This window comes from Anser cygnoides, chromosome 1 (assembly GCF_040182565.1).
Source record: "Anser cygnoides isolate HZ-2024a breed goose chromosome 1, Taihu_goose_T2T_genome, whole genome shotgun sequence".
Lineage (NCBI taxonomy): Eukaryota > Metazoa > Chordata > Aves > Anseriformes > Anatidae > Anser > Anser cygnoides.
The window spans coordinates 64,883,867-64,903,311 of record NC_089873.1 but is presented as its reverse complement, the minus strand read 5'-3'; the positions used below and the strand labels follow the sequence as shown (position 1 = coordinate 64,903,311).

Here is a 19,445-nt window from a genome sequence, read left to right as displayed (position 1 = left end):
TCACTTCATTCATTTTACAGAGAGACAATTCCTTCTATCTTAAAAATCGTGCGTTCTCCTGGAAATATTAGACTTTCCTTCCTACCTGTCACAGGTCTTTAAGAAAAAAAAAGGCACATTCGAATTAATCTTAGAATGATTCCTTTTGTTAAAAACCAACTAACTTTAAAACAGAATAGCATTTCTTATATCATATTGTTTGGTGGGGGGTTTCATATTCACATCTACCTGGAGTTATAATTAGGCATTCATTATACTGTAACCAAAACCAATAAAGAGGAATTTTTAACCCTGCTACTTTTCATACACTTATCAAAGAACTAAAGAATTCATGCCTTCTCCCAGATGGAAGACAAAATGCCGTCACCCTATCTCAGACAAAACAGAAAAGAATCATTTCCAGGTCAAAAACCATCAACATAGCAATAAATCTCAAAAATTGCTTCCTTGGCAATTTGGAAGGAAAGGAAGAAAGTCTAGAGTTTACAACTGAAAGAGAGCTTCCACGGTATTACTCATAAGACATATTCCTGAGCTAGAAATAAATATCTTTTTACTACTGTTATATCGCAAGTCTTCTGCGAGCCATAGCCCACTAAGTACAAGTACAGGATGTACACAGACTGCTTTGAAATATCTGTCATAAACTATGGACTTGCATAAGCAATTCCCTATCTTTCCCATTAAGAAGGCACGGTCTGAGGTGCCAGACCCATCAAGCCTTACAGAGTGATGGCGAGACTCCTGTTCGCACTCCCTGGCACCTCCGAGAGCTGAGGCATCCAAGAGCAGAGCTGCAAGGACAGCCTTCCTCCTGGCTCAGGGAAGACAGCAGCTGGGCAAACAAGTCCAAGCAAACTCAGTTCTGTTATAACCTGAAGAGTTTCTGAAAGTGCCTATACATGCTTGCCTGTTCAACGAGAAGGTGGAAATCAAATGGGTTTAATTTCTTCCTCTAACAGCTTATTTTGAGAATGAGGCAAGCGTCACCTCTCCACCATTTAGACCCAACAGCTCCATGGAGGAAAGACTTCCTTCCTACCAGAAGCATAAATCACCCTCTGCCAGGGGGCTCTGGATGGTCCGTCGCAGCCAGTGAGATGTTATGCTTGGAACATCTGGCTGCAAGTGCAGAGACGCTGGCATCCAGGAAAGTTGGTAGTGCACGGCTGTGTAACAGCAACAAACGCTACTGCACATTTTCAGACGCTTTCAGGCCTGGGAGGTAAGCACATTATCCATTAAATGAAACAAAGATTCAAAGGAGCTCCAAGCCTATCTGCAGATCACAGACGGGATTATAATTCTTCAGAAGAATTCTTCTTATTCCTAAAATCCATTTGTGCAAGTGCTTAGTGCAGACCGCACTCAAACTTAATTCACCTGCTCCTGTTGTATCGGTCACTCACGAAGCCATGAGCAGCTCGGCAATGGGACACCTTACCAGCCTGTGCAAGCCACTGGTAGCATCTCACACGGCATGAGGTCAGGATCTACAGCACCTGCTCTTGCACTTCCACATACGCAATATTAAAGATAAAAGGGATTCTGTAAAAGCATGTCAAATTCACCATGCATTCATGCATAAGTGATAAAAAGCAAACTTTAGCTCATCAGGAAGCAACCCTAGGGATTCGCTCTGCCACAGGAAGAAGCGGCTGTTGATGGAAAGCTAGAAGAAGCAAGCACCGGGTGCTCTCAAGTCCCACCTCTCTGATGCAGACACAGACCGAGAGGTGATGACAGAGCTGTACAGTGCCCCAGGTCCCATCAGCATGGTTTTCTTTAGATCACCAGCAGAAATCAGGATGGGACACGTACGTCTATCTTCTGTGGCCAAACAGGAGGGCACTGGGGAGCTGTGACTGTTTTGCTCTGCTGCCTGAGCAAACGGTGCCAAAAGTCAGGTGTCAACAGATGGTCTGAAAAATGCAAACATTTGGTAAGGCAAAGGTAACTGCCCAGTTTCAAAATTGGCTCTGACTCTGGGCTTAATCAACTTGCTCCTACAAAAAGGAGACACAAATTGTGTAATCACCACAATTTATCAGGACTTTTATTCTTTCACCTCATCCAAAAAATTAAAATTAAAAAGATCGGAAAATCGGTATCTTCAGTAGTGCCAGCTGCATGAATGCCAGGCTTAGCAAGTCACTGTCTTCCGAAAATAACTCAAGTTTTCCTTGGTGACCATCTAGTTCTGATAAAATCACCCACAGTTACTACTGACTAGAATTAAACAAATTTTATACTTCACTGATAGTCCGAAGCCGTGGAGGTTTCCAATGCTGTTTTGACCACCACTGCTGACTATTAACCATCTGACATGCTGATCCCTTTTCTAATATTTGGCAGCAGCAGCAAAAACTACTTTCCAGTTCAGTAGCAGGAGTATCTGCTCAGGAGCTGGTACGCAGGCAAACAGAAACCAGTCAGAAACAGATTCAAAACCTCTGGAAGCATCACTGGCTCCCTAATCAGGGATTATCTGAAAAGAAATCCTTGGCACATATATCTCAGACTATCCTGGTGAGATCAGTCACTTCCTGTTTTCAGAAAGAAGCAAGTTCTGGTCTCTACCACTAGGTAAAACAGAGCTTATTTTTTCAGAAATGTTGAAAGTACCAAAAAAAATCCATTTTCATCAGTGGAAACAGTAGATGTTCAGCAGCTCTGAAAATCAGGCTCTCAATTATGGATTAAAAGCAGAAAGTAGTCGTTTTCCAATTCCATTACCCACAGCAGGGCACAGAATTATATTCTATTAATATTTTATCTTTTATTTCTGCATCCTAACATAAAATTTTGATACTATTTTCTTTTCCTCTGTACACCTCAGCTACCCATGCATTCAGCTGTGTGTTTACAGTATTTCTTACCCAGCCTTCTAAAATTCCCTGAAGAAATATGCTCTTTTTCCCAGCCCCTAATCTCTGCAGCTCCTAATACCACATCACAAGCCGATCTGAACAGGATACAGGAGCACGCGTATCCTTAGAACAGAAGTGGAACATTCCAAAAAGGAAATACGAAAGTCAATCAATTGCTCTAGGAATTAGAAAAAATGCTTTTGACCTTGTGGTTGTTTTTTCCTCTTCCTTTTTATTCTGTGACTGCAGATTGCTTTACTATATGGATAATAAAAAAAAAAAAAAGCTACAATTTAAACACATGCACACTGCTTGCAGTATGTACAAGCATGATCTTTGGAAAAGACACTGTTCATGGTGGGTTTGTCTTTAAAGAGGTAACACTGAACAAGAGGATCCTATTAAAATCGCACAAGAGTTTGGCTCCCTAATGCTTAGCTCAGACAGCTAAGAGCAACGAGCATCATTATCACCCCCAGCTATGAATTTCTTGGTCCTCATTCTACCTACCCTTTCCTTCTCACCCCTGCTATCGTGCCTCTCCAAAACCATTCAGCTCTAAGTGGGCCTTGAAATACTAACTCAAACCAGAAGAAGAACACGGTAGCAAACAAAAAGACTGTCTCTGAAAATACAGCAATTCAGTGCTGATAAGCTGAGCACGGCAGAAGTAACTACCCCTATGAAAGGCACCTGCCTAGTGCGACAGACTCCTGCGGGAGTTAAGAGCCCATTTGGTGAGATGCTGAATGTCTTCATGGGGAGAAAAATCAGAGCTACTTCAGCTACGGCTGTATTTACTCAGAGTACCCCACTCCGAACCTTTTATTTCAACCATCTACCAAGAAGAAAAATCTGACTCGAAAGGTATTTTGGCAGTTCCCGTGTTTTCTATTTTAATGCAGGGCAGCAATCACATACAAACAGGCTAAGGAAGGCTTCTTCTTTGGCTTGACTTCGTTGGCTGGCGCTGCAAACACCCCGGGAAGGCTTTCGTGTGTCTGCAGCCCCACCAGGGATCCCCAGCTGATCCGCTCGCAGCATCCGACGGAGCAGGAAGGCAGCCAGCGAGGCGAGCAGAGCTCCTTCAAGGGGCTCCCCCCTTCCTGCAGCCCTCACCAAACAGAGTCTTTCTGGCTTATTACTCTCTCCCCGAAGCAAACATTAACAACAGAAGCAGCACAGAAAAACCTCACTGCTAAGGATTAAGAACATCAGTCCTGACCTTCTGTATGTGGAAGGAATTCAAGTAGGCCCTCAGGAAAATGAAAGCAGGATTTATTTTAAATGGGCCTTTTATGGAAATGACTGTGGTTTCCAGCTTGTCAGATATACTCAGTCGATAAATAGCCTTATTCACCTTGCAGTGTCTTTGAAGCAGGTATTGTTCTGCAAGTGTTGTGGCATATGAATTTTGCAAGGCATAGTTTCTAACTGTGCTGTTACTACTGCAGAATATTATAAAAGGCTACTGTTCCCCAGAAAGGTCCATAAGCTGTGATTTATTAATGAAATGCCAAACCTGGGAAACCAGGCAAAGGTCTCAGGAGTGCAGGGTAAAGTAAATAGCACGAGAGAATACACATAATGAGTGCTAGCAAAAACAACAGAAGCATGCACACAAAGAGAAGACACAAATGTGTTCCCCTCCTTGATGTTATTAAACATTGACAGCTAAGAAATACACTCTGTAGGAGACTCGGGAATATGCTTAGATGATATTCATACATATAAAGCACCAGATAAATGACAATATGATGCCAATTATGGCAAGAATTAAAGTCATAATAATTTGGTATAAAATGCCTTGTCTTGGCTAAGAAGCACTATGCAGAGAAACGTAAAGAGGCAGCATTACCTTAAAATTACAATTAGCTCTGAAGTAAAAAATAACCAACTGTAGCATATAAAAGAACAGAAAAATAATATATATTTGCATCAGTTGCATGCAATGACTATAAACTGAAAATCCTAACTTCCTGTGCCATATGTAGCACTGTCATATACAGCAGCAAAGCGCATTCTTTAAAAAGATATGTCCTAGGGGATGCTAGAGATTATTTTTTATTATTGATTTGGAACATAAGCAGCACTCCCTCCTCACACGTGAACAAACTGTTGCACAGCACTGTGTGCTCCTGCTGAGCTAGGGGAAAGTGCTGTGAGCCCCCACAAGCTACCTCAGGAGCACTGGTCAAGGGCAAGACAAGCCCCGAACTGTATGAGGCACGATAAATTCCCGCAGACTGGTCAGGTATATTAGCCACAATTTTGAGTTACATTTCCAGATGGCTTTGCTGTGAATTAACCCGTCATAAACACCTGAGTGTTCCCACCACCAGCCCTCCCGTGGCTGCCCCTGCCTGGGGCTGTTCTCCCAGGAGTGCTGGTACCGTACCTAAATGCAATCAGATCCATCAGGTACTCTGCACATACATTCACAGCCACAGCGACAGGACAAGCTGCATTTTAATCACACTACTAATTAAGCAGTGACCTAAAAATGCCATGCAGAGTGGCATTTCAAACATCTGAAGGGTCTCCCTTTCACACTCACTGAATTATTATGACACGTCAAAGAAATAATTGTTATACTGACAATATGCCAAGAAGTGTCCTCTCGAGTTCACCAAGTGCTTACTGCTTCTTCCAGCACAGAAAGGCAATGCTATGGGCCCCTGGGTATGTTAGTGGCCTTAGCCACAGCCGTGACTATTTTGTGTTACCGCTGGGACTTTGTGATAAATGTTTTTTAATTTAAGGAGTTGCAGTTGTTTCCTCATTCAGATCCAGGTCTAGAAAACACCACTATGAAAAGACTTTGTATGATTTCAGATTTCATCTTTTCTCTTTGCTACTAGATATTTGAAGTACATGGCAATGTATGATGCGTAATTTTTATAAATATCTCAAATATAAACAAAATTGCTTGGCTTAAACTGTACAAAGGAAGGTTAGAAAAACACGTGTTCAGGAAATGGAAAGTAACCTGGAAAATTTAGTTAAGATTCCAAAAAAAGACCTTGACCCTGACTTCCACCCCACTCCAAGAAAAAAGACTGGTGTGTACTTGCTTAGCCCTATCAACTTTGGGAGTGTACTGCTCTTTCCTGTACCTGACAGCTGCAATACTAGTTCACAGAACTTAGTTGCCCCATAACATCAGGTGTGTGTCTGCACAGCACCTTCAGAGATATGGGCTGATTTCTGGGTGGTCATGTGTGGGGCTAGGAGCTGATGATATATTGGATATATTCTGGATTATATGGATATAATATGGATATATTGGATATATTCTGTGATTCTCAGAATATTCTGTGATTCTGTGACAGATTATTTCTTTGGCCTCCCAACTGGCTTGCTGGGAAACTAGAGCAAGCTGGTGGCTCAGCCATTTCACTGACACCTTTGTAACCAACCTAGTCACAAAGGTGAAAAACACACTGAGTCCATTCCTTGTAGCTGAGGCTGATTTTGAAAATGAACAATAATCAAAACTCATCTTTGTTTTCCAACTATTATTATATCTCTGGGATGCAAGCCCTTGCTACAGTGTCCCCTGCCCTTGTCATATTCCCACTATGCTACTCGTCGCCCAGCCAGACTGCTGAGGAAGTTCACAACAAAGAACTGAGCAGAACCTAGGATGTCAAAATCCACTGATGACTCTTGGCACCTTGGTTAAAACAGAGAGACCAATTTGCAGAGAATGCTGGGCATCTGCATGGCAAAAAATCAAGTCTCAAAAGGTTTCAGAGATGCTTAACAATGGACTGCAACTTTTCCACATTAGTCACTATGAAAAAATCTTGGCCAGAGATGACAGCGAGGTCCTTTACTCCCACAGCAGAGACTGTGGGAAGTGTGACAAGGAGCAGGCCTTTTCTTTACTCCTGTCAGGTCTCCTGAAGACAGTCATTAATTGTCGCCTGTGATAGGAATGAGAGGATGGTTGTGCATTTAAACTTGTTGAAGAGCAACAAGTCTTCCTTGGGAGCTGCTCACAGGGAAGCTCTTTCCACCCTCAAGCCTCCACCTTGCCAACAAGCAAGAGGGAGTAGCACTATCCACATGAAACTACACAGTGAATAAAAATTATATGCAAGGAATTAATAAAGAAATTTTTAAAGCAACTTCCTCATTACGTAAGGAGATCTACAGTGAAAACACAGAAGGAGGAGGAGCTAGGTTTCTCACTCCAAACAATAACAAACTGGATAGCTCCCTTCCATTTCTGCATTTTTTTCAACATAAAAACCCTGTCCAATTTATTAACAGACATGCTTCAAGCAAAGCACTTCTGGGTAGAAATCTTGCACCGTTTCTTCCCCTTCTGAGGTATAACAACATTCACAAAATGAAACGGAACAAGAAAGCTTCATGCCTTAGATGTCCTTTATCAGCATCACACGTACATGCCAAAAGGGTTATTACCCTAATCACGAAAGTCAACAACAAATTAGCCCTGTTTAAAATTCAATGGCAACACAGGCAGAAATCCAATACATGCATTCTCTAATTACATTCCATGTAATATATTCTGTGAGTCTCCTGCGAGCTTGTTTTGTGGATACACGCACCACCTCTTGCCACTGGAAATCAGTGTTCATAGCACAAGTGTCTTCAGTTCTGCCAAAATAACTTCTAGCATTTCCATCCTCCATGCCACAGAAAGAAAGTATTAGTGCCAATGAGAAAGAATGAGTTTTTGTCCTTTCTTACCCATGCACACCTACACACTCAAAGAAAAGGCACACAAACTATTTGCCTGTTCACTGTAAAACCATTCCTTAGAAAACTGCAAGCTATTACTTCCAGGTTAGACTTTTCAATGAAAAAGGAGAGAAAATGGCTGCTAAGACAGTGCAATGTGTTTGCTTCGAACAGAAACCAGGACTTCTTACAGTTTATGAAATGTGAAAAATCAGTGATGCTACCTACCAACTACAACACAGTGAGAAGTAGTGTCAGGGGCTTGACAGAAGGAAACTCTTGGGGGTATCGATGTCATATTAAAAGCCACTGCTGTTGCATTTTGAAAGAAGCTTTTGTAAGAGCCTAATATAATGAATTGTGCCTGCAGTTCAAGTGTCCTGAACTTCCCTCTTCTCTCTGTGGATGACATTCCTGAGAGTATCCAAAACCAACAGGGTTGTGTTTTTTTTTTTTCCAGGATAGGTGTCTCTTCCTGCTCAGTACATCATAATTAACTTCATAACACCTAATGGCAATATCCTAATCGGATTGTTCTGTGTGTTGCTAAAAATAAAACAGAAAATAGCTTCAGAAAATTAGATTTTCTGAAAATCAGAATATTTCAGCTACTTCTAATTATACCTAAGGATGGGAGAAGCATGTCCAAGTTGACTTTCAGGAACCATTACCAGGGTCCATGTTCACAGTGGGCTTGCTGGGAAGTTGAGACTGATCAGAGCACTTTTTGAGAATATGCGATTATTCTAGTTTTACTCGCATTAAACATGAAAGTGAATCACTTTGGATTTAATTCATTCAGTGTTTGGGGTTTTCAAGAGCAAACATATGGGAATCTACACAATGAATTTCAAGACATCCAACAAGTGAATGTCTGGAAAGTGAAATTCACTTTGCTTAAAGCAACATTAGCGGTGGTTAAGAGTAAAACAGTGAACTTATCTTCACCAAAAAAAAAATAGAAGTTTCAAATCAAACAGTGGCATTCTTAAATCCAGACTGAATTGTTTTGCCTTAAAAAAAAAGCACAGGAGTAAAAAAAAAAAGTTGTGAAATCTAGGTATTTAATGCACAGAGTGTTTTTGAAATACTTTGTTTTCCATTTTCACAGAAGACACACAATTTAGTTACCCAAAGGAATTCTTCTGGATTATCATTTTACCCACATTAATGTAACATAAAATGTCTTTGGATAATCCTGAAAGATCTTCTCCGAGCAAACCAATGACATTAATTTTGTACACAGTACCAATTCTGACAACAGGAGACGAAATAAAAAGCAACTGAAACTTCAAAGAATGTGGAATAAGGTTTTTCAGAAGTGTTCAGTACTGGGGTAATGAGAATTTTCTCATTAACTTCCCTGGGAACAGGATTAGGTCTAATACAAACATTTCTGGGTATCTCTAACAGTGAGTAATGAAAGCAGGAGGAATATAAGATGATATAAAACCTGCAGGTGGAACTAGTGAATACCTAACAGGGTATTTTCCCATATTTCCCATACAGCACCTGTCAATGTATAATCTAAATTAATGACACTGCAGCCTCAATCTGTTTGGTTCATTTTCTCTCAGGAGCACAGAGAAGACTAGTAGGGTAGACCGAAGCATATATATGACCTGCATGGCTTAGCGTGACATAGGTATTAAAAACCTGTCACTCCTCTACTACGTCTTTGAGTGAGTTGTACATTTACATTTAAGGAGGAGAAATTTTGTACTATTTCAAAAATTATTATATACACCTTTCCTAAAGAAACTGCCACAACACAACTGCACAAGGAATAGTTTGCTACTCCATGTAACCTACAAAGACACCCTTCCATGTCAGTCCATATCTGTTCTCTTGCCCCTCACAAGCCTGGTATGCCCCACTTTCATTTCTGCAATAACAGTGGATCTGAAATGCTGAAACGTGAAGCTTGGATTACCAACTAGATAATTTATGCTAAATAACATTTTCCAGATCATTTCAAACTTCCTGCATTCCCTTACTTCTCATCAAGATGCATCCAACATTTAGGTTTTACAAGCATAGTAAAGGTACAGCTACAATAATTGATTTCATTTTCAAAGGGCTCTGCAGATGACGGTCCCCAGTCCTGTTTGAGTCAAGTGGCAAAGAGCCTACTGTCTATGGGGAAGGCTGAGACTACTCTCACCAACTTCAGCAGGTTTGGATCGTTAACAGTAATCAAAGGCAGGGCTCTGGGCCAAGTTTTGCCCTCAAATCAAACCTATTAGAGACTGAGATATTCAGCTAAAGGGGCATTTTCATATGTTAAACTTGCCTGCTTTAGTTATGTAGTGGTGTGTTTTTTCATCTCAATCCAATTTATTTGGGAGGAAATTTTGTGCTTAGTGACCACTTCATCTAAAGATTAGGAAACAAAAGATTTTAAACAAAATGCTGTATTGCATCTTTTTCTGTGTTACCTTGAACGCAGCAATGCAGTGTAGGCTGAGTAACACTAGCACCACGACCAGCAAGACTGTGGCCAAGTTCCTCACATCCCAGACAGACTCGACCAGAGGGATACTGCCGACCTGCCAGTCATAGCACAGGGTAATCGGTGCCAGCAGAAGCCACGCATTGAAGGCCAGAAGGTAGGAGTAAGTTAGAAACCTGCAAAAGAAAACAGGTAATGTAATACAGGGCATGGCTGCCAACACCATGAAACATTTTCCTTATACCAAAACAGAGCTGAGTTCACACAGACTGAGACTTTGGCATTTACCACTTACTAGACAGAAGGAGGAAAAAAATAGCTATGCATACACAGGTAACCTTATACCTCTCTGTCAATAAAGACATGCTAATGTGGTGAGGGACTGGGGGGACTGGAAGGTGGGCACAACTTCAAGAGTCCGTTTAAAGAAATAGCCTAAGACCAATAACATTTGTGTGTTTTCCATGCATCAGCCTTCAGAAAACTTCACATATCTTCATACTGCACTCAAATGTTATACTTTGTATTGACTGGCTACCAGCTTCAACGACAAAGGAATAATAACTAAGCAGGTACATAGGTGTATCCATCTGTTGCACAGCACATTGCATCACTCCTGCAATTCCAAATATCCTTTTACCTGGGCGTAACTTCCAATTTAGGATTCCACCTATGTGCACAATATTGAGCATTTGAAGTCAGACCTCTCCTTCTCTCTTTGCATCCTGGCACAGAGAGAATAGAGAGAGCAAAGGAGGCACAGGGTGTTTATCCCCCCATCCCATTAGAGTTTATCAGGACTGGTGAAAACCACAAAAGTGAGGGAGAAGTAGGGAGCCTTTTAAATTGTTGTAATCTTCATTAATTGGTATTCTCTATAGAGAGGAAAATAATGGAGAATGGAAATGGGGACACTGCCCTATGGGAAGTATGCAGGGCTTTCAGAGGTCTGAGCACGAACAGCATGGGTGCGACCTGGTTAAAGAAAAATAAATAAATAATAAAACATCCCCTCTCCCCCCAGCCTTTTTCTTTTTGGCACCTACTTGCCCAAAAAAGCCTCTCCCTCAAATCACATTTACAGAAGTTCAAATACATTTGAGGCTGGAGATTATTGCAGTAATCATGAAGTCTACCAAGCAGAACTGCAAGAGCCTTTGAATAGACAAACCCTTCCTTCGTTTGAAAAGGGAAAAGTCCACATTGTACACAGCACACAAAAAAAAGGCACATACGAAATAAAAGAAAAAACAAAAGAAAGATAGAATATTTTATCCTGCATAGGATTTCTTCCATCTGAGCCGCCTGCTTTAGCTGTTGTTATCACACCCAGTTGCCATGGTACCTTAGCAAGTTTATTAAAATGATAACAAAGGATCCCCAAGAGATGTAGAGCCAGAGAATTGCTTCACTTGCCACTTCAAAACCTGCCCCTTTGGGGTCAAAACGCAGCCTTTACAACAACAGTTACAGCATTATAATATATTTGTGGCAGGAGAGGTAAGATATTGAGGCTAAATGTGACTTCAGGCGGGCAGGATGGAATTTCCCAGATGGGTATTGGGCCAAGACCTGGGGATGAAACCGGCCTACATTTTTGTGAAAACATTTTGAAATAACCACAAACAGTTAGGATATCAGTTTTCTTCTCATCCAAAAAACCAAACATCTCCAGCTGCACAGTAACTCAAAAGCTGGGAAGGTTAAATGGTTGGAATAATGTTTCATTGTAAACAGTGGAAAAGGCACATTCCCATTTCCCCCCAAATCATTCTCATTTCACAATTCTGATGGAAAATGATGTATCCCCATATCTTTAAGGGTTTCAACCACTTGGCACATTTCTCTTCCCTTCCGCCATTTTCCTCCCTGAAGTAGTAAACAGGGAAAAAAGTGAGAGAAAATGCATTTTCTCACTTAACAGCAACAGTGATTAAAAGGCCAGTTTCTATTTAAGAAAGCATCCCTCAAAAAAAGCAATATAATTCTACCCAAAATCTTCAAATTTTGATTGTTCGCGATTTCTGAAGAAGCAAAAAAGTCTTTTTTTTTTAATTAACAAGCCAATCTCTTCTGGCCTGCATTACTGAGAAACCCAGCAACACAAAACCTGGTGCAGCTTGCTCACACCGGGGTGCTCGCAGTGAAGTTATACGCGGTGCTCCCACACCTCTGCTCAGCTGGAAAACAGCAGAGCTGTGCATCGCTCTTAATACTGCGACAGCTCGGAAAAGGTTGCCAGTATCTATTTACAGCTACTTAAAAGCCAAACCGAGATCCATTCCTAGCTTTAAACTAAAATGCGTATCCATTTATACCAATCTGAATAATGTCACGGCATATAATATTGTTACAAGTGTGTATTTTAGGATTTTCAGAAGCACTGAGTTAGGTTTGTACTTCAACCAAGTTTTTGGAATAACTGTCCTTCTAAGCCCTGCATGTTACCGTTCTCAATAAGCACCAAAACATCCATGGAAGTTGTTTAATGAACCACAACACACTGCAAACCTTCTCCTGCTTACACAGACCAGGCTTTTAGACAGTGAGGTGGATTGAAAACTGGCTGAACAGCCAGACCCGGAGGGTAGCGGGCAGCCGTGGGGAGTCGACTTGGAGGCCAGTAATGAGCTGAGTACCCCAAGGGTCAGTACTGGCTCCAGTCTTAACATCTTCATTAACGATATGGACAATGCAGACCCTCATTAAATTTGCTGCTGACACAAAACTGAGGGGACTGGCTGATTCACCAGAGAGCCGTGCGGACATCCGGAGGGACCCTGACAGGCTGGAGAGGTGGGCTGGCCAGGATCTCATCAAGTCCAACAAGGAGAAGTGCAGAGTACTGCACCTGGGGACGAACAGCCCCGGGCACCAGGACGTGCTGGGGACAGCCCAGCTGGAGAGCAGCTTGGCAGAAAAGGGCCTGGGGGTCCTGGTGGACACCAACTGAACATGAGCTGGCAACGTGCTGTTGCTGCTCAGAAAGCTAATGATATTCCCGGCTGCATTAGGTGAAGTACTGGCAGCAGGTCAAGAGAGGTGACCCTTCCTCTCTGCTTAACATTGGTGAAGCTGCACCTTGGGTGCTATGTCCAGTTCTGGGCCCCCCAGTACAAGAGAGACATGGACATACCGGGAAGAGTACAGTGAAGGGCCACCAAGATGAGCAGGGGACAGGAGCACCTCTCCTGTGAGATGCTCAGCCTGTTCAGCCTGGAGCAGAGCAGGCTCAGGGGCAATCTCACCAATGTCTACAAATACCTGAAGAGAAGGTGCAAAGAGGATGGAGCCAGGCTCTTTTCAGTGGTGGCCAGTGCCAGGACAAGAGGCAATGGGCACAAACTGGAACACAGGAGGCTCCCTCTGAACACCAGGCAGCCCTTCTGTGCTGTGCGGGTGGCGGAGAGCTGGCACAGGTTCTCTAGAGAGGCTGTGGAGCCTCCCTCCTTGGAGACCTTCAAAAGCCACCTGGACGCGGTCCTGGGCAACCTGCTCTGGGTGGCCCTGCTGGAGCAGGGGCTTGGACCAGATGGACCCTGAGGTCTCTTCCAACCTCAACCATTCTGTGATTCTAGGCAGGAAAAAAAGACAAGATATTTTGGATCCGTGCAAGCTTTAGCATTTCAGCTAAAGACAGACTAGACACTTTTCTGCATCTTCCCTGGTAAGACATGAACTGATAAATCGTTGTGCAGCACGGAAGAAATAAGCAGTTTGCTGCCGTAACAAATTGAGTCAGTTTAACAAATTTTAAAAGGAATTCAGGGTAGCCAGATTAGAGTATGTTAAAGCATTTCTGATGGAAGGTTAGGTCACACTACTGTGGGAGATGAGAGGACAGACTCTGAGACGTGCACTGACCAGGAGAGGTTTATAAACAAGTCTCCTTTTCTCTGTGCTTACAGGGTTTTCACCTTCTTCAAAAGCCACGTGCACAGCTCACTGCCAGAGGCAGCTCCCAAAGGAGATGGACAACTGCTCTGTTCCATTATGGCAATAATTAGCATCCTAAATACACTCTGCCAAGAGCAGTGAACTATTTCAAAGCCTGTGACAGTCACTGCTGCCTTTGCACAGTCAACTGGTTCACATCTCCAGAAGTTGTACTAGAGAATCCTTGGCCCGGTCTCTCATTGTCAAGCCTGAACTCTCCCTGAACTTGCACGTGCCAAAAGCAGACATAGAAAGCAAGTCCCAGGAGGCTGCTGCCTGACTTTAGCAGGACTTTTTAAGCCGCAAGAAAGTCTCAAGTGAGCTCTGATCCAAGTAAAAGTTTGGATATGCTTTCAGCTTTGGCAAACTGTCCTAGAATGAGATTGATGGCTGTACAAAATAAAGCAGTAGAAACTACTGCTATTCTAGGTCCTAGTAACAGAAAAATAACAAGATGCTAATAATAGATAGTGACAACTCCGTGCTGCTTTTACTTGTGGATCTCAAAAGCACGTGGTAGTTTTCCGTATCTGTGTGGCTCTTGTATCACGACACTAAGGAGAAAGCTGGATGCCCGAGAAATGTTTGAAGAACATTCTCTCCAAAGCTGACATGGCAAGGAGATAATTTGCAAATTCTGAGTACTTGAAGATTCGTGGAACGATTCCAGGAGCTAATTATGTTTCAGAGGCCTACCTGCAAATGGCAACAAAAGTATTTTCTTTTAATTAGTTGACTAAGTGAATTACATTTTAAATTAATGATCTTCTCTATATTGCTGTTCATGTCTCTTGGAATTCCAGGGGAGAAAAATCCCTGCCTATAACATCTCCCTCTCATCAGCTGATCTCAGACAAGGCAGAGTATTACTAGTGATGTGATTGGAAGAATCTGCCTCTTAATTGGCAACCAGTTTTCCCCCAGGCTGGTTAACAACATTTGCATTACAGCAGAGTCATTTTTTATTTGCAAACTGAACCTGGAAATCCAAGTTTCAGCAGGTGTCAAGTGTTTCTTTTCCCTTCTCATAATCTCTGGCACATTCAGAAAAACAAAACTTCTGTAGGTAGCAGGTGTTGTCATGGCAATCCAGTTTGTTTAGTTTTAAATTTTTTAGTATAAGTGTACCGTTGCATGCCTTATTTAAGACAAATACAGGATGACTCACATCTAGAACCCATTGCAGAAAACAACTATCTCACCTGATTGCTTCTACTGCAAAAAAATGAAAATAAAGGGTGCTACTTAAAGCCATAAACAATACAACATAAAAATACTTCAGGGATTGTCTGTTACCCTTTGCTGTAATAGAGACTAACGAGCTTGGAAAAGCTCTAGTCTCAGCTCTGCCAAACCCAGACGATCTGAGCACATGAAGATTGTGAAACTAGCTTAAAATATATATATATATAGTTATAGAAATTTATGAGGAGTTTCATTTGCTATCTGATTTCGGAGCATTTTAAGATTTTTTCCCCAGTTCCCAGGGAATGATTATAGATTTCTTTTCAAAACTGAGTGATCACAAGACTCAGACCGTGCCCTACCAAGGCTGCATGGAAAAGTGAGGGCCAGTGAAACTATTTGTTCTAGGTGCACACAGTGGTGCAACCCACAGCCTGTCCACTTCTGGGACAACGTATCACATCCCCAACAAATAAGAGGGGTCCACCTTTCCCCCACAAAACCAGTGGGGTATACGCCCACAAATGTAAGGCTTTACTGCACTAAGGATTTTATCAAGGCAAGGGCAAAAAATATTCTCCTGCTTGCGAAAAAGATGGACCTATCTAGAAGATGGGTACCAGAAATGCACTAAACTGGTACTTTGGAAAAGAAGGAGTTGTATGTAAACGGGTGGGGGGTCCCAGAATCAGGAAGAAGACTTGTCTTTTCAGAAATCCCTGATGATGTTAACGGTCTTCTCTGAAGGCAGACTGCCTGTTGCCAGCTACTCAGGGAGCTTTCACTTCATGTAATGGTGAGAAGAATGCCTTTATTAGGGAAAAGAGCTTCTCACTTGCATTAACAGCTGAAGTGACTCTAGCTCCAGGCTCTCTTCATCCACTACAAAGCCCTAAAGCCAAATGTGCTTGATGAGCCACTTCACAACAATGTCCTCCCAGGACACATGTGGTTGCAATTATAACCAGGTGGTGTTATTTAAAGGTGTTGTCTTAAAATTGTATGTATTTGTGCTTTCCCTGGGGAGCTGCCAGTTAAATCATACCTTCCCACATGAGTTTATTTTACTGATCTGTACGTTGTCAGCCTAAACATTTTCTTTTCATAGCCTTAGAAGAAAAATATCATGCTGTGTCTATCCAGCACATCCTGTGACAGTGGAGTGAGAATACACAAACAAGAGAGAGACTAATTCCAATTTAACATCCAAATCCAAACATCAGCTAGGCAGAAAATACTCAGAATGGGGAAAGTGCTTGTGCAGACCCTTTCATCAAAACTTTCACATCTAGGGGAAAAGAGCTGTCAGTAGTAGAGGACAGGAGCAGAGGAGTACCAAAAGACTGCTGCAGCCTGATGGAGAGCAAGGTAACTCCCTGGAAGGTGGGCTGGCATGCAGCAGGGGCACAGGGGGGCACTGCCGGAAGAGCTCTGATCCGGTGAATGGCTCTAGCAGTTGTTTCAGCTCTGTGGCTAAGAATCTAAAATATGTCGAATTCTTCAAGAGGGAAGACTTTCAAAGAGCCTGTGCATATCCTGTGAAACCCAAGCCTGCTGTCAGACTCGCAATACTGGAAAACCTGGTACTGATCTCGTACTTTTCTTCCTCTCCACAGGCCTGTGTGCTGTGAGAGAAGCATGCCCTGTGATCAAACACTGTGCTCAGCTCAGCTCACCCCCAGCCACCCCTCGCCCGGAGCTTCCCGGCCTGCTCCCGAAAAGGCCCACTGAGGCAGCAGGGATGGAAGGTCCCCTGGGCAGCAGCTGAGATGCTGATCCTCAGGAAATTAAAAACCCAGAGGTTATAAAAGTCGCTGTGATAACACTTCTGGAAATGGTTGTTGTACCGCAGAGCATCACCTCCCCCTACCCTACGCAGGCAGGAGTGAAAGGGCCACCCATAGCACACTGCTTTGCCTCAGAGGCTGTGGTGTAGCCTTCATTCGTTAGCATGTTTTGAAGAACAAAATGCATTGCCTACAGGGGTTGATGGCCTCTGCTTCAGCTGCACCCTGCTGCTCCAAACACCAGCTTTCAGCAGGGAAGGCTTGTGGTGGAACCAGCACGTCAGCAAGTACCATGGCCCACAAAAAATGCCTCTCCAGCTGACTTCCAGAAAAGCACTACCTACACCTGCATTTGTTCATTAAACCAAGAAAACTTCACTAGGAGATGCTCAAATCTTTCACATGACTCTGGGAAAGCAGGTTCCTCCGGGAACATAACGGTACTGTAGGTTGGCCTTTGCTCTATAGCGTCATCTTCCTAACAGGCTCCCCCCCCACACACCCTCCTAGCATAATAACAATAACAACATTTTACATTTAACAATATGGACTGCCTAGCCCTGGGTGGACCTGATGGCAATTCTGACAGACATTGCTGTTTTCCTTTTAGTACAGATGTGGGCCTCAATTCTGGGTGCCCACAGAGAGATAGTACATAGGGCTGAAGAAGTTAAGCACCTTCGGGCACACAGAAGAAAGTCCTGACTAAACAGGCAGACCTTTTCCACTCAGGAAGCACATCCAAACCTGGCTAATTAAAGGCTGATATATTGCAGGGGTCCATTTTAATGCCAACTCCCAGCCTAAGGTCAGTGCAAATCGCATACCAGAGGAGTCACTACACTTTATTGCCTTGGTAGAAGTGGCTGGCACAGAGACCCACATCTCCAGCACAGGTCTGCCACGTGCTTCTCTGCAATTCGTCCCCTTGGATGTTGCAACCACGATGATTAAATGCATTGCTCCAAAAACAGTCACAAATCCATATGAAAAGGCTTATGTGCCATTTCTTACAATCTATAGATAAAAATTTTTATAAGCATTTCTTCAGCTTTCTGCAGGGCTGAATTCTCATTTACCTGACTGAAACACCAAAGAAAAGCAGAAAGTCAGCTTACAGAGAGAACAGTTCAACCAGAGGACAATGTCATCAAGGCAGAAATGTGTTAGCTATTTAATGCAACAACACAAAGCGGACTGCTTCATGACCAGAGTGATCAGCCAAGGGATAACACGAGGCTGATGCCAGAAGAAGTTAATATAACTTGACTTACAAAGATGCAGTTAGAAAGAAATACATTTTCTTAGTTTGCAATTACTGGCAGGATTTAATGTTTCACACACCTTAAGGCATGCTGTACAATGGGCTTTTTTCCTTGTCTTACCACGGTGTTAGTAACACAATCTGTTTATTCGGAGGCCTCCTACTTCTTTCCCCTCAAGAATGGGGGAATAAAGAAATGTTGTGCAAAACGTCTGAAGCGTGACAGCTCACCAGTCAACACCCTGTTAATACCCTAACTGCACTTCAGCACACTGCACAAAGCTGGGTAGCTCTCCAAACCTTTCTAATTGCTTTCTTCCTCAACTTGCATCTAATTCAAGCAAGAATTTTGTAACAGAGGTTTAGGATTCGTTTTTGTATCACAACAGCTTTCCCATTGCAGATATTGGGATGCCACAAGTCGCAGTGACTGGAAATCTGTATTCTCTAGGATAGGTCACTGGAGAAGCTACTTATTTTCTGTAGCAGACAAGATTGTATGGACAGGCTTTAATGGCAGTGCTTAGGAACAGTGGGATTCCCAACACTTTCATTTCTGCCTCAGCTGAGAGAGGGAGCGATGGACAGATTTCTTCTCATATCACCCTTGCCAAGCAACACACTGGAGCGAACATGGCTTTCATTTATCTCACTGGAAGTTTTACGGTATTTGGGAATATTAGAAAATCCAGCACCTTTCAGGGATGGAAGTATTCATTTTCTGACTTGCAAAGAGTTTATTTGAATCCCCATTCATGTGTACTTCTAAAGACTGTAATTCAGTGAACATACTAAACAGTGTTTTTTTTAAGATTGAAAAACTGTCACTATTCCACCATGTTTCTTCTTCCAAATAGTTGATCAATTCTCTGTCTACATTAGTATAGTCTCTGTCGACACCATCCAAGATTGAATACAGGTTAAACACTACATATGGTCATGTTCTAGGGCCAAACTGCTCCACACAGTGTGTCCAAACCAAGACCCTCTATCCAGCAGTGTCCAAAAATTAATGCCTAGTAAAGCATATAAGAAAAGGATAAGATGGTACTTTTTTTCCCAGTTTCTAGCTAACAGATTAGATGTGGTTTCTGCATATTTAGTAGCCTGGATATCTTTTTTGTTTGTTTTCTTGTTTTGCCTTTTTTTTTTTTTTTAAAGACCAAAAAACCCTCTTTGATCCTGCATAAACTTTAAGCACACACACAACATTCTACAGAACAAGCTCCCCAGATCAG

General features: G+C 42.5%; 1 protein-coding gene across 2 annotated transcripts in view; it reads right to left on the bottom strand.

Annotated features, from left to right (window-relative positions):
* The window catches only part of TMTC1 (transmembrane O-mannosyltransferase targeting cadherins 1), a 153,165-nt gene that overhangs the window by 73,695 nt on the left and 60,025 nt on the right, over nucleotides 1–19,445 (bottom strand). For both annotated transcript variants that reach the window (XM_048057941.2, XM_048057945.2), the window contains exon 8: nucleotides 10,022–10,211. In XM_048057941.2, coding sequence (XP_047913898.2) covers nucleotides 10,022–10,211 — 190 coding nt within the window. The remainder of the gene's footprint in view (nucleotides 1–10,021; nucleotides 10,212–19,445) is intronic.